The sequence below is a fragment of the Dromiciops gliroides genome, chromosome 2 (genome assembly GCF_019393635.1).
Source record: "Dromiciops gliroides isolate mDroGli1 chromosome 2, mDroGli1.pri, whole genome shotgun sequence".
NCBI lineage: Eukaryota > Metazoa > Chordata > Mammalia > Microbiotheria > Microbiotheriidae > Dromiciops > Dromiciops gliroides.
This window is the reverse complement of record NC_057862.1, coordinates 383,884,080-383,898,913: the sequence shown is the minus strand read 5'-3', so window position 1 is coordinate 383,898,913 and position 14,834 is coordinate 383,884,080. Positions and strand designations below refer to the sequence as shown.

The 14,834-nt window shown below is 43.3% G+C and overlaps 1 protein-coding gene across 1 annotated transcript in view; it reads right to left on the bottom strand.

Moving 5' to 3' along the window:
- GSN (gelsolin) overlaps positions 1–14,606 on the bottom strand; it is a 37,219-nt gene extending 22,613 nt beyond the window's left edge. Inside the window, 6 exon segments of the mRNA XM_043983661.1 lie at positions 752–841; positions 1,747–1,896; positions 3,201–3,364; positions 9,672–9,824; positions 12,196–12,403; positions 14,386–14,606. Of these exon segments, the coding sequence (XP_043839596.1) occupies positions 752–841; positions 1,747–1,896; positions 3,201–3,364; positions 9,672–9,824; positions 12,196–12,403; positions 14,386–14,514 (894 nt within the window). The 5' untranslated portion in view covers positions 14,515–14,606.
- Positions 14,607–14,834: the final 228 nt, after the last annotated feature.

Sequence of the window (14,834 nt, the reverse complement as noted above, 5' to 3'; positions counted from 1 at the left end):
CATGCAAAACTATGACAAGAACCCAGATTCCTTGATTCTTAGAGTTTAATGTTTATTTCTCTGCACTGTACCATTGAGGCCCAGGGGTATTCCTGATTGCTGCACTCTATATTTGGAGTGGAACATCTGGCAAAAGCTACGGGGGCCAGGACCTTGGATGGGATCCAGTATGAGAAAACTGCAAGTTGTACTAGCAGTGACTGTCCCTCAACTCCTCTCTATCCCCACCAGGCTACACCTGCTTGGACCACTTCTTGTGCTAAGCACACACCAGCCAGATCCCATGTCCCAGCTATTTCTCCATACCTTGTAATAATAATAACAAGATGGTGTTTATACGGTTTTTAAGTCTTAGTAAGTACTTTCCATCCATGGCTTCATTTGGCCCTCACAACAATCCCAGGGAGTGGGCAGAGCAGATATTATTATTATTATTATTTTTTTGCAGGCAATGGGAGTTAAGTGACTTGCTCAGGGTCACACAGCTAGTAAGTGTCAAGTGTCTGAGGCCAGACTTGAACCCAGGTACTCCTGACTTCAGGGCCGGTGCTCTATCCACTAGGCCACCTAGCTGCCCCCTCAGAGCAGATATTATTAACCCCATTCCACGGATGAGGAATGTGAGTCTTAGGATTAAGAAGTTAAGTGATCCACCCATGTTTGCACAGCTAGAAAGAAGCCAAGCCAGACTTCAAGCCCAATGACTCTGGCTCCAAATTCAGGGTTCTTTCAACTACACCATGCTGCCTACCTTGTAGAGCTTAGCAAGTTTTCGATTGGTTGCATCCTCTTCGATGGTATCATCCTGGCCTGGAGGCAGAGTGGGCTTGGGCCCCAGAACCTAGTAGAGACAGAAACATAAGTCTGTGGGTACAGGCCAACAATGTGGGAGGCCCCAGTCATTTGCTCCTCCAGATGTGTATGACCCTAAAATGAAACAGCCTGAGTTGGACAGAACTACAAGATGTGAGTACAAGGTTACAAAGAAGTAAGGAAAAAGTTCCTAACAATCAGAGACACCCTAAAGCAGGCAGCTGGGACTTCAATATTACCAGAGGAATTCAAAAGGAAGCTGGGGGAATCCCTTATCAGGGATAATCCTCTGAGGCCCTTTCCAACTCTGAAATTCTGGAAGATTTCCCCCCAAAAGCCTCCTTTCTCCATGGTTATCCTGGTGCTTTCCCTTGCTAGGGGAAGCTAGACCACAGGCTGCTCACTAATGACCACATCTCTGAATTCTTTTCTGTTTGGACATTAGACAGCAAGGCCAGGCACATCAAAGGGCCACTGAGCATATGCTTTACAGGACTCTGACACACTCGTCTTTCCCTTGTGAGATACTTTTCCCAAGAAGACCTGACCTTGGGACTGGGTCTTCTTGGGAAAAGTATCATTATAGGGAGCTTGCCCCACCCTACCAGCAAGAACGTTTCACTCATGTCCCACAGAGCAGTATACCCAAAAGGTGAGGTTCATAGTCCCAGCATGCACTAAAACATAGGGGGGTTTCTAGTCAGTTATCTTAAAAAACTGTACAGCTTTGCGAGAACTGTAGGAAGAAGCTAAACTGCCTAATGGAGACAGTCCCTAGAAATTTTGGTTCCTCTACTGTGATACCTTTCACAGAAACATAAGCTAAAAGGCAACATTAAACCAATCCCTCACACACACACTCACACACACACACAAGGGTAGGGTCACAACACCTGCCTCACAATGCTTCAAATAACAAGAAGGGAGGCTCACCTGGAGCATCCTCTCAGGCTCGGCTCCCTCCTCGGAAACGTACACCTTGGCCCGGCCACTCCGCTCATTGTCTCGGATGCCCTTGGACACTTGGGTAGCCTTGAGCCGCTCAAAACGGTTGCTGCTAGCGCCACACCATTGGTAGATGTCCTGCAAGGCACAGACCAGACATAATGCTTCACAGTAAAATAACCCAAACCCAGGTACAGGGGCAGAAGTTGGTTGTGCCAACCTTTACTCCACTGTCTCAAGAGCAAGAAACACAAGCAAAACTCAAGTTATGTGTGAATATACACAGAGAGGCTCATACATTCATATATCTAGGCACATCCCTGTATTGTGCAAGTAGAATGGGCAGACATGTTTGCATGAAGATATAATAGGCACTTTCAGAAAAACCTAGGAAGATTTACATGAACTGATGCAAAGTAAAATGAGCAGAACCAGGAGAACATTGTACACAGTAATAGCAATATTGTACAAAGATCATCTGTGAATGACTTAGCTATTCTCAGCAATACACCAATCTAAGACAATTCCAAAGGACCTATGATGAAAAATGCCATCCACCTCCAGAGAAAGAATTGATGGAGCCTGAGTGCAGATCAGAGCATACTTTTTAAAAAACTTTCTTTATTAATCTTGATTTTTTTGGTCTATGTTTTCTTTTCAACATGGCTAATATAGAAATGTTTTGCATGACTGCACATGTAGAATCTATAACAAATTGCTTGAAGGAGGGCCAGGAGAGGAAGAAAGAGAATTTGGAACTCAAAATTTAAAAAAAAAAAAGAATGTTAAAAATATTTGTTTATATGTAATTGAGGAGAAAAATAAAATAAAAATTAATTCTAAAAAAAAAAGATATTATAATAGGCACACATCTGGGTCCAAATTTGTGTGCAGGTATAAAAGGTATGTTAAACATCTGTGTGTATTTATATACACATAATGGGTATAATCTGGCATGTGAAGACAGGCATGAATGCCCTTGTAATATATACATGTCTAAACATGTGTTTTCTGTGTTGATTTGCATTAGTAGAAGGGGATTTCTTATTGGAATTCCTAATGCAATGAAATCACAGATCCAGTCAAAATAGTGGTGGTGATGGTGATGGATAAGACGATAGGGTATAGAGGTGCATATGTTTTCCTGTATGCGTGTCCATGTACCTGTGTGTATGTGGGCCTAGCTGTTTGCAGGTATACTCATGCTTATGCCGCCATGAATGTTCTGGCTCTTTTTACACATGTGCATACAAAGGTGGGTGGGGATGAGGTTGTGTCCTACTCCTCTGCAATAAAACTAAGTTCTAAGGTGACAGGACCTTTAGGGAAAAGCTAGTTGAGAGCACATGGCACTTGTACCATAAAACACAGATTGCCTAAGGAAAGGACTCAACAAGCTGATGGTGATAGAGGGAGGCAATGAGGCTGGAGAGGACACTTACATTCCCCAAGTCAAGGATGAAGCAGTCACCATTGTTGAAGCTATCCCATGAAACGACAGGCACCTCTGTGGCACGGACTGTTCGGCGTCCTTTGACCTGGAACAATCTCTGCACAACCACCTCGTTGGGCACCACGTGCCTGAAGCCAGAGGCCACGCACCTTTCTGTAAGGTAGAAGGAAGCATAAGGAGCATTACTTCTTGGGTTAGCAAGAAGTATAAAAGCCAAGGAGAACTGAACAGAAGGATCTGCTGCCTGCACTGGTTCTACTACTCAAATTTTCTCTTAAAATTATTTATGAAATGTTAGAAATGCAAATCATCTGCCTCACTACACCTATTAGTTATGTGACTTGGATGAGTCATTGTAACAAGTTCCTCATCTATAAAATGAGGATATAATACTGTCTAACTCACGGGATTTTTTTTGTGTGTGAGGAAAATGGAGGGAAGGAAGGGAGGGAGGGAGGGAGCATGGTATAATAGAAAGGACACTAAATTTAAATTCCAAGGACCTGAGTTTGGATTACAACTCTGCTATTAACTACAATTGACCTTTGGCCATTCACTTAACCACTCTGAGCCCTTAGTTTCCTCCTCTGTAAAATGAAGATACTAATCCTCATACTGTCTCCCTCATGGGGTTGTAACCAAAATGCTCTATAAACTGAAGTTGTTGTCATTATTAATACTGTTGTGGCTTATGTAGCTAATAATAAATACTACACATCCATATTGTTTGGTGAATAAAACACTGTTCTATTTGAAGTCAGAGCACCTGGGTTGAAATCAGGGCTCTGTTATTTACCATTAGTCAAACAATGAGCTTTCATTAAGTACCTATCATGTGCTAGGTGCTAGGGATACAAAAGATAAAAATGAGATAAGTGCTGTCCTCCAGGAGTTTACATTCTACTGAAGGGATACTACATGTTCAGATAATAAGTATAAAACTGATATATACAAAATACATATAAAATGATAGGACAACTGGAACAATACCCAACTGGGAAATCTGGAAGGAAATCTGAAGGAGACGGGACTTGAAGAGAGCAAGTGCAGGTGAAAAGAGAAATTATGGGGGACAGTTTGTGTAAAGACATAAAAGCAGGACACTGAATGTCATATACATAGGAAAGTAAGTAGAACACTGTGAGTGCGAGGGAGAGTAATATGTTATCAACCCAAAAGAACAGAAAGGCTGGGTGAAAGACTTTCAATATCATCAGAGGAGTTTCGGATTTGGTCCTGATTTGTAATCAGGAGCCACTGGAAGGGGCAAGGAGGGAAAGGAAGGGAAGGACTAAATCTATTGTTCATTGAAACTGATCTCTCCAAAGTTACCAATGATCTCAATTGCCCAATCTAATGGCTTTTTTTTTCAATCTTTATCCTTAAAAAACAAAACAAAAACTTCTCTTCAGCATTTGAGACTATTGTTCTTTCCTCTTGGATACTCCCTGGATTTCAAAGACTCAGGGCCCTCTTGATTCTCCCTTCACCTGACTGTTCCTTCACAGTCTTCATCTATGCCACATCCACTGACTGTAGGTGTCCTTTTCTCTGTATTCTCTCACTTGTGATCTCATCAGCTCTGATAGATATAATCATCTCTACACAGATAATTCCCAGAACTATTATCCAACTGTTTCTACAATATTTCTTGCACATATTTCATCTCCACTGATGATGTCTTGCCTGGACTACTGCAACAATTTTCCAGTCCCACTCCCTGTTTCAAGTCTCTCCCTGTTCAGTCTATCCTTCACACAGCTTCAGAATTAATTTTCTTTCTCTCTTCAATAAACTCCAATGGATATTACCTCCAATGTCAAATATAGATGAAATAAAACTCTTCTGTTTGTCATTTAAAGCTCTTCGAAACCTGACTCCTTCCTAGCTTCCTATTATTTTACACATCATCCCCCTCTACATACTCTACAATCCAGCCATACCAGTCGACTTGCTGTTGCTCACAGCACTACACTCCATTTTCCTAACTCCTGGACTCTGTACTGACCGTCCCCCATACCTGGAGTGCTTTCTCTCCTGACTTGCAGCTCACAGAATCCATGGCTTCCTTTAAAACTCAGCTCAAGTACCACTTCCACTAAGACGCGTTCACCAGCCCTCCCCACCCCTGCCAAGTGCTGGTCCCTTCTCTTCTAAGGTTACCCTCGTATCTACTCCGTAAGTATCCTGATTGTATCTATTTAGGCTTACATTGTCTCCTCCATTAGAACAGAAGATCCTTGAGGAAAAACGCTGGTTTTGCTCTTCTTTTTCTATCCCTAGTCCTTAGCACCGTGCCTAGCACATAGTAAATGATTAACAAATGCTGTTGATTGATGCCCTGGGCTTCAGTTTCCTCTTCTGCAAAATGAGGGCATTGGACCAGAGGAATTCTTAGGATCTCTCAAACTCTGATATTCTATATACCAAGCAAGGTTCTTTTCCACTCTAACATTTGATTTTCTTTGTTCTATCACCTTACATTCTAAGTTCCCTTCTACTTCCAACACTCTGTGTTGTAAGGTCCCTCTCAGGTCTGTAGTCATTTGTTGAACAAATTAAATTATTAAATTAAAAACTAACTATGTTCAAGATACTGTCCTAAGTGCTAGGGAGAAAAGGGTGGGGGGAAATCATTTATAGTCTCAAGGAGTTTACATTCCATTGTGTAAGGATATGACATATATACAGATAAGTATAATGAAAAAGTAGGCTGCCAGTGGGTGTAAAGGAGAGATCCAGAAAAATGTTCTAAGATATCATGGGGGGGGGCATCATTTTGGGAGGGAGAGATTTAAGTCAGACTGTATGGAAGCGGTGATGAGCAGAGCTCTTGAAGAAGAGATTAATTCCAAAATGGAAGAGGTAGATAAAGGAGAGCATCAGGGCATGGCTTCCCCCAATCCAATGCACTGAGGCAGGAGACAACATGTTGATTTGAAGGACCAGCCTGTAAGACCAGCTTGGCTGGAACCAAATGTGAAATTAGGCTGGAAAGGTAAGTTGGAGCCGGCTTGTGAGCCTGGGAAGGGCTTTAAGGTCAAGCATGCTGAGTAGTTTATATTTTATCCTATAGACAACTTGGATACAATAGAGGTTTTTCTTGGCTTTCTATGATTCTGTTTCTAGTGGCTTAATAGCATCTTTCCCCACCCCTCCCTGTAGCTCAGGGCAAGACACAATTGCCTCCCTTCTGTTTGTTTGCAGCTCTGTGGAGCCTTTCAGAGAGGCAAGTCTTGCATCAAGTCTTGCATAATACTCTGCTCCTTTGGGATCTATAATTCTATGAAGGAATCTAGCCTGATGCCTTTTCCTACTATTGCTGGGAGAAGTAATGACTTAAGAAGGCTTGCAAATAGCAGAAAAACACAGCTTCATTTTTGACCACCACAATCCTGCCAGGTTCAGTAAAAGAATATAAGAATTGGAATCAGAAGATCAGAAGTCCTAGCTATACTACTTGCTAGCTATGTAACTGGGGCTTGCCACCTCTCTGAGCCTGGTTTTCCCATCTATAAAATAGTCATCATAATACTCACACTATCCTACCTCACAAGTTTGTGTGAAATGTATGTGAAGTTGGAGGCAGCTAGATGGCACAGTAGATAAAGCACTGACCCTGGATCAGAAGGACCTGAGTTCAAATCCAGCCTCAGACACCTGACCCTTTACTAGCTGTGAGGACTCTGGCAAGTCACTTAACTATCATTGGCCAAAAAAAAAAAAAGAAAGAAGCGTATGTGAAGTTTTTGGCAGCTAAAACCATCAATTTAAAATGTAATTTATTTATATTTCTGATTAAAAGAGCACATCTAAAAATACTAGATCATTTATTTTCAAATCCTCTGGGCCTATTAACTATCAAAGCTCAAGTCCAATTTTTGATAATCATTCCCCAGCTTTTTCCTCTGGTTCTTAGACCCAGAACAGGCATTAGGGATATCTAGTTCAAACTTTTCAAGTAATTAATATAATGATAATATTTCTCATTTTTTCACCATCTAGGTTCATGAAGGACCTCAAAGGTCATCTAGTCTATACCCTTAATTTTGCAGATGAGAAATCAAGGCCTATACAAGTTAAAAGACTTGTCCAAGGTAACACAGGGAATAAATAGGAGATCCAGGATTGGAAACCCAGCATCTTTCTGCTGTGCACACTGCCTCAATCTGTCATGATGACAGGGAATTTGGTTAGCTATTATTCTCCTCATTTGTCAGCTGTGGACAATAAAGCCCAGAATTGCTGTGCATTCCCCAAAGGTCACACAGCTCGCTTCTTTCCTGACTACCTCAGGTCTCTTGATTTCTAGTCCAGTGCCCTTTCTGTTAGTTATCCCATGTTTTCGCTTTCCCTTTTAGCTTCCAGTATTATCAATATAGTTTGGGACTAGAGATTTTCCTTCACTTGAAGTCTTTTTTTTGTTTTGTTTTTGTTTTTGTGGGGCAATGGGGGTTGAGTGACTTGCCCCAGGATCACACATCACTTAAAGTCTTTAAAAGCAGAGACTGGGGCAGCTAGTGGTGCAGCAGATAGAGCACCAGCCCTGGAGTCAGGAGGACCTGAGTTCAAATCCAGCCTCAGACACTTAACACTTACTAGCTGTGTGACCCTAGGCAAGTCACATAACCCCAATTGCCTCACCCAAAAAAAAAAAAAAAAAGCAGAGACTGGATGACTGACAGCTTGACATGTATGTTGTAGAGGAAATTACTGTCCAGGTAGAGAGTGGGTTAATTGTTCTCTATAAGGTACTTTCAACCTTTGAGATTCTATATGATTTCACATGCCTTCATATTTCTAGTGGCTAGCATATAGTAGTTGTTTATTAAATGTTTGTTGAAATGCATTCTGCAGGGGGCAGCTAGGTGGCACAGTGAATAAAACACCAGCCCTGGATTCAGGAGGACCTGAGTTCAAAATCTGGCTCAGACACTTGACACTACTAGCTATGTGACCCTGGGCAAGTCACTTAACCCCCATTGCCCTGCCAAAAATTAAATCAATAAATAAATAATGTAATTGGAAAGTTCAGCTAGGTGGCACAGTGGACAGAGCCCTCGGGTCAGGAGGACCTGAATTCAAATCTGACCTCAGACACTTGACCACAGCTATGTAACCCTGGGCAAGTCACTTAAGCCCTATTGCCTCACCTCAAAAATGAAATTGAGAGATGTCTAATAACATAAAATAAAATTATAATTCAACATAGAAAATGTTAATTTGTGGTTTTTGAAGGCAATATGTGGCCACAGTGATCTGTTTCTGTTTGAGTTTAACACTACTGACCTAGACCAAAGCTTTCATTTCACAGATCAGGAATCAGATCCAGAGAAGAGAAGTGATTTGCACAAGATCATAAAGTTAGGAAGCAGCAGAGAGAAGACTCAAGTTCAAGTCTCACACCTATGAATTCCTATATGCAAAGTACAAGAAGACTTTAAGCCAATTTCCCAATGCTCAGCCCTCCCAGGAGCATCATGGGAAAACACCACCCAGTCCTTTGTGATCACCCCACATAATAATCCCTTGTTTCTTTAGAAGTTTTAGAGGCCTTTCCTATCCATCATCTCATCTGATCCTCACAAAAGCCCTTTAAGGTAGGCAAGGCAGGGACAATCATCCCCATTTGTCAGATGATGCTGAGTGAGGTGAAGTCATTTACCCATAATTATCTAAGTGCTGGAAACCCTGGCCTCCAGAATGCTAGGCCAGTGCTATTCCCACTATATCCTCAGTCTCCACCACCCCCACCCCCACCCCCTCCACATAATGAAAAATCCAGGTCTCTAGTCCCATTCAGAAGGGTTATTCAATCCCAGCTGTGGGAATGAACTAAACCAAAGGAAGGATAAGTCTGGAGCCTGGGAGACCCAGACCCTGGGTCAAGTTCAAGTTCAAGTTTCTTTCTTTCTTTTAAATAAGAGAAATAAGAACACAACATAGTTGCCTGTTGCTAAGGAGAAGAGTCATCCAAAATCAGAGGTTCTCCAGGGGATCTTGGGTAACAAGAAACTCTTTGTGAGTGAGATCTTGAGAAATAATTGTAAATGAATCAGAATCAGGGTCAGGTTCCCCTCAGAGACACTAAAAGTGGTTTGCTCAATTTAACAGCTCACCGGCCCTGGGCCAGCCTTCCCCTTGGCCAATAGCAGTTTGTGCTAGGCTAAGTTTCTCTCAAATCTCCCACTCAGAAACGACAACTACTGTCTATGACCATGGAAAGAAAGCCCATTTCCACCTCCTCCTCTACCTGGCAATATCCGGTAGGGGATCAAGCCATAGGGACCCAGAATCCTAAAATGTTAGGCAAGATTAGAGCATGGAATATAGACTACTGAAGCTTCAAGGACCTTGAAAGATTATCTCATTGGACTTCCACATTTTCCTGAGTCTGCTAATACTGGCCAGTAATTCTGATATTTGGGAAGAAGATGCTTCTAATCTGAGCAATACTTACCTTGTTACTTGATGCCAGATTTGAAGTATCCGAGGAAGGTTGAAGACTCATGGCCCTGGACCTCCCGGTGCTGAACTGCTTTTCCATTCAGGTAGTCATCCATCTGCACAGTAAAGATTGCAGCAGCTCCACTCTCATCCGGACTACACTCATGTCCCTGGAAAGGGGGAGAAGCAAAGTTATAACTAACTGTAACCTTGGGTCACTCACTGCCCCTTCTAGAATCAATCATCAGTCAACAAGTATTGCGTATGTGCCTACCTGTATGTCAGTCACTACTTAAGTTTGCAGAGATCAGAAAAGAACCATAGAATGTGAAGTGCTCAGAAATTATCTACCCCCAGCCCCCACCTCTCTGAGCGTTAATTTTCCTTGCCTGTAAAAGGAGAGGGTTCAACTGAATGACTAGTTATAATCTCTTCCAGTTATTACTACTAGGTTCCCCATACCAAAGCTTCTGAGGGTCCCCAGAAACACTGTCCCTTGCCAATGAGCTGAAGCATATAGGAAGACAGAGTTCTCCTCTCCATTGTGGAGCAGTGTATACCATGAAAAAAAAGTCTTCTAGTGATCATAGAGATAGAGCTGAAGACCATAAAGGCTATCGAGTCCAACCCTCTCATGTTATAGATTAGGAAACTGAAGTTCAGGTAGGGTAAGTGATAATAGCTGGGCAATGCAATGGATTAGAGGTCTGGATAGAGCACTGGCCCTGGAGTCAGGAGTACCTGAGTTCAAATCCGCCTCAGACACTTAACACTTACTAGCTGTGTGACCTGGGGCAAGTCACTTAACCCCAATTGCCTCACTTAAAAAAAAAAAGTGAGCTCCTGGCAGCTAGGTGGTGCAGTAGATAAAGCACCGGCCCTGGATTCAGGAGTACCTGAGTTCAAATCCGACCTCATACACTTAACATTTAGTAGCTGTGTGCCCTGAGCAAGTCACTTAACCCCAATTGCCTCACTAAAAACAAAACAAAACAAACAAAAAAAGTAAGCTCCTAACTGCCTTGATATTGTAGAATCAAAGGATAAAAGAGTCAGTGAAAGAAACCACCTATCACCTCCTGAAAGAGACCTTAATAGGAAAACTGCAAGGAATATTGTAGCCAAATTCTAGAATTATCAGTTGAAGGAGAAACTACTCCAAGCAGCCAGAAAGAAACAATTTAAATATCATGGAGCCATAGTCATGATTGCACAGACCCTTTTGTTCTGATTCTTCTCATACAACATGACTAATGCAGAAATGTGTTTAATATGATTGTATATATAACCTATATCAGATTGCTTTATGTCTTGGAGAGAGGGTAGGGAAAGGAGGGAGGGAGAAAAATTTAGAACTAAAAATCTTATGAAAACAAATGTTTAGGGGCAGTCAGGTGGTACAGTGGATAAAGCACTGGCTCTAGATTCAGGAGGACCTGAGTTCAAATTCAGCCTCTGACACTTACTAGCTGTGTGACCCTGGGCAAGTCAATTAACTATCATTGGCCTGGGAAAAAAAGAAGACAGAAAGAAAGAAAACAAATGTTGAAAAGTATCTTTTCATCTAACTGGAAAATAATAAAATTCTTGTATGATTTAAAAAGAAAAGAAGAAAAAAGAAAGTAAGCTCCTTTCCAGTAGGGATTGTGTTTATATTACCAACAAGTGCTTGTTGATTGATTAACTGATTAATTAACCCTCACTATAACCCTGGAAAATGGCCAGGAAATGATGACTATCCCTATTTTAGAGATGGTGATATAGAAGCTCAGAGAGGAGAGTGGTCACAGAGGTAATAAGGGTCAATGCTGGGATTCAAACCCAAGGCTAATTAGGGCCTGGGAGGTCTCCAAGACTAGAGCACCAAAAACCTGGCTTCAGGGGATGAGAGTGACCAGTTCCCTGGCATCCCACACTTCAGACCCAAAGTCTATGCATCAGTTTTATATTTAACAAATGCTCGTTGATTGTTTAATTGTTATAGAATAATCTCTTTAAAGGTCCCTGGGCTAATTTTACTATCAGACAATTCTCTCCCTGCCCAGGAGGTTCCCCAGGTCGAAGGTTCTGAGCTTCATCACCGCCTGTGCCCTTCCATCTCTAGATACTGATTACCACTCTAATTACTATGGTGAATTATTAATACTAATGAGACATTGCCTCTGATAAAGGTGCCAGGATTTCCTGCTGATGGCATTCACACTAAAGACTGGGAGGGAGATTTATTCTGAGCCTTATTTTCACTGATCCCCTAGAAGCTCTTTAAACTGGATATGTTTTTAACATCAGAACTGAAAGGGACTTTAGAATGAATGTTAGAGCATAGACGGTTACGATGTTTAGGACATAGAACGTTGTTAGAATGTTCGGGTTGGCAAAGACCTTAGAGGTCTTTAATTGAAACTTCTAGCCCGTGTAGAAATCCTCCTGCTATGATATCCATGACAACCTCTGGTCATTCAGTCCCTGCACAAGAGGTACTCAGCTCAGGGTTGGGGGTGGGGGAAGGGGGAGGGGTGCAGGGAAGGACAGCTCCTTACCCAGCCAGAAGTGGAGATCATACTGCAGGGTTCCATCCCTTCGTTTGACAGTGTTCAGGATTAAATATGCATCACCGGTGAAGAAGTCCCCATACAGGTTCTTGGGTACTGGTACCAAATCAAACTGCTCCACCCTCCAGATCTGCAGGCCAGGCTCCTTCCCTGCCTTCAGGAACTCTGCATGTTCCACCACCATGCTGACAGGCTAAGGAAAGAAAAGGAGGAAGAGAGCTGAGGAAGAAGTACCACAAAGGGGTAAATTTAGCAAAAGTCCTCAAGTTCCAGACCAGAGCCAATTTCAAATGAAGATGGAGTGGTCTCCCACAGTGGGAAACTAAGATCACAGACAGGACTCAAAGAAAAACATCTATTCTTTTGCAGTCTACAACCAGTATCCTGGGAAGATGTGGGGTTTCTGTAGTGCATTTCTAAAAAGAATACTGGAATGAGAATCAGATGTGGACTCTATCCCTGACTCTGCCACTAACGAGTTTCATACAAATGACTTCCTCTCTCTTCTGAGCCTCAGTTTCCTCATCAGTAAAATGAGGAGGTTGGGCGACATAGTCTCTAGCAACCTTTTTAGCTCTAACATTCTCTGATCTATGTTCTAAGATCCTATCCAGCTAGAACTTTAATTTTTTGATTCACTCATTCTCTCTTCCACCCCCAAACATGGCAGGCTCCCATAATCCTGTCTCCAAGTCCTTTTTGGTATCTCTCTTTTCTTGCTTCTTGATCCTCCACTGACTTTTTTCCAATTATCCTCTTTTGATACTAGGAAACTCCTGTTTGCTTGAATTCTGAACTTTTAAGGCAGCAATGAGGCACGGAGGCAGAAAATTGAATTAAGTGGCAGTTAAAACCCAGCACCTCCAGCTAGGGGACTTATGATCTCTCTTCTTTTTTACTCTGGGGCCTCAGATTTACTTTCTAAATATTTAGGAGATAGAAGAATTGTACTTCTCACCCCAATTCCATTTCTTATTTCTGATCAGAACTTATAACCAAATAAGATTTTCCTTCTTCCTTTTTTGGTGGAGCTTTTAAAAAACAAAGAAGCATTCTAAAGTTTGGCAAAATGCCTCACAATATTTTAAAGAGCTTTGGACTAGTAGTGAAGAGACCTCCATTCTGGACATAGCTCAGCTAATAAATAGCTGAGGGACCTAGACAAGTCATCTCATATCTCTGGCTCTGTTTCCTAGTAAAATTCGGGGATTGGAATGAGGTCCTTTATAGCCCCGCCGTTCTTTGTTTTAACATTCCCCATTCTAAAGTTCTTTCTAAGGTTCTGTTGTCTACCATTCTACATTCTAAGGGCCCTTCCAGTTTTTACAGTCTCTATTCTGAACGTCCCTTTCAGCTCTAAAATCTGAGTCCCAGGAACAGATGCCTTTTCTCCATCATTTTCTCCAGAATCCAGGTGTCCTGGATTGGCCAGTGCAAAATTTTAAAGCATAGCCTTTCACAAACCCCACAAACAACGACTTAAAGAGACCACCCAGGCTGTGCCTGTTTGCGCGACAGCCTTGCCCCCTCCCCCCACCGTCTTCAAACACAACCTGGACAAATCCCAAACTTTAAGCCCTACTGGGTCCCTCCCGGACAGACCCACCCATAACCCAGCAGCAAACAGCCCGATCCTGTTTGCAAACTCGGAGGGCAAACGCAGGCCAGCCCCGAGATCAATTGAAATCGATCGCTGGGTCTGCTGGGGCGGTGTCCATCCCATCGCTGGAGATACGGGAGGGAGAGAAAACTTTTCCGCATGCACCCATTCACTCTGCCCCCAGGAAGAAAGAAGATTGCGGCAGGTGAGCAGTTGGTTATGCTGAAGAAGGCAGAAGAGCACTTCCAAAGGCGATGCTGTCGATTAGTAAAGATCCCAGTATAACAGCCAAAGGGAGGGAAAGAGGGGTCCAGCTTGAAACCGCGACCGGAAATCATACTTACAAAGCAACAGAATAGTTTTTCCATTATAGACCTTAATTATGCCCCTTTTCCTAGCGTTGTATCTGAAAAAACTTATAATAGAGAGTTAAATGGGGTTGTTTAGGGCAGGAAGCTCACAGCCCCGGCCTCCCCCCTTCTCCCTCTGTCCCTGCCTCCCTCCCCCCGGGCGGCGCAGATCCATCCCCCCTAGCGGGCTGGGAAGAGCGGGGGACGCCGGCGCCAGGCACTCACCCCCGCGGACAGCGCCACGGTGGCTGTAAGAAGGGAGACCAGCGAGCCCGGGGTGACGGCGGCATGCCCGCAGCCTGCCCGCAACAGAAGGCAGCCCAGAGCCGCCAGCACCAGAAAGCCGCGGGCCATATTGGTGCCCAGGCTCAGAGGAGAGCTAGGAGAGCTTAGGCGAGGAGATGGGGAGAAAGGCTGGCTGCGTACTTCTCCCTCCAGCAGCAGGGCCAGTATATAAGGTGGCCCGGCCCGCCCAGCCACAGGGGGGACCCGCCCCAGCTCCCCACGTGAGTCCAAACCCAAAGCAGCTGCCACCTGGCTCTGGACCCAGGGCCCTCCTCAATCTGGCCTCCCCGTCCCTGGGCCTTTTATGGAATATGGGACATAGGGAGAACTGCATTGCGAAATTACTGGGAGATAATGGGGAGAGGGAGATGTTCAGGCTGACCCAAGAA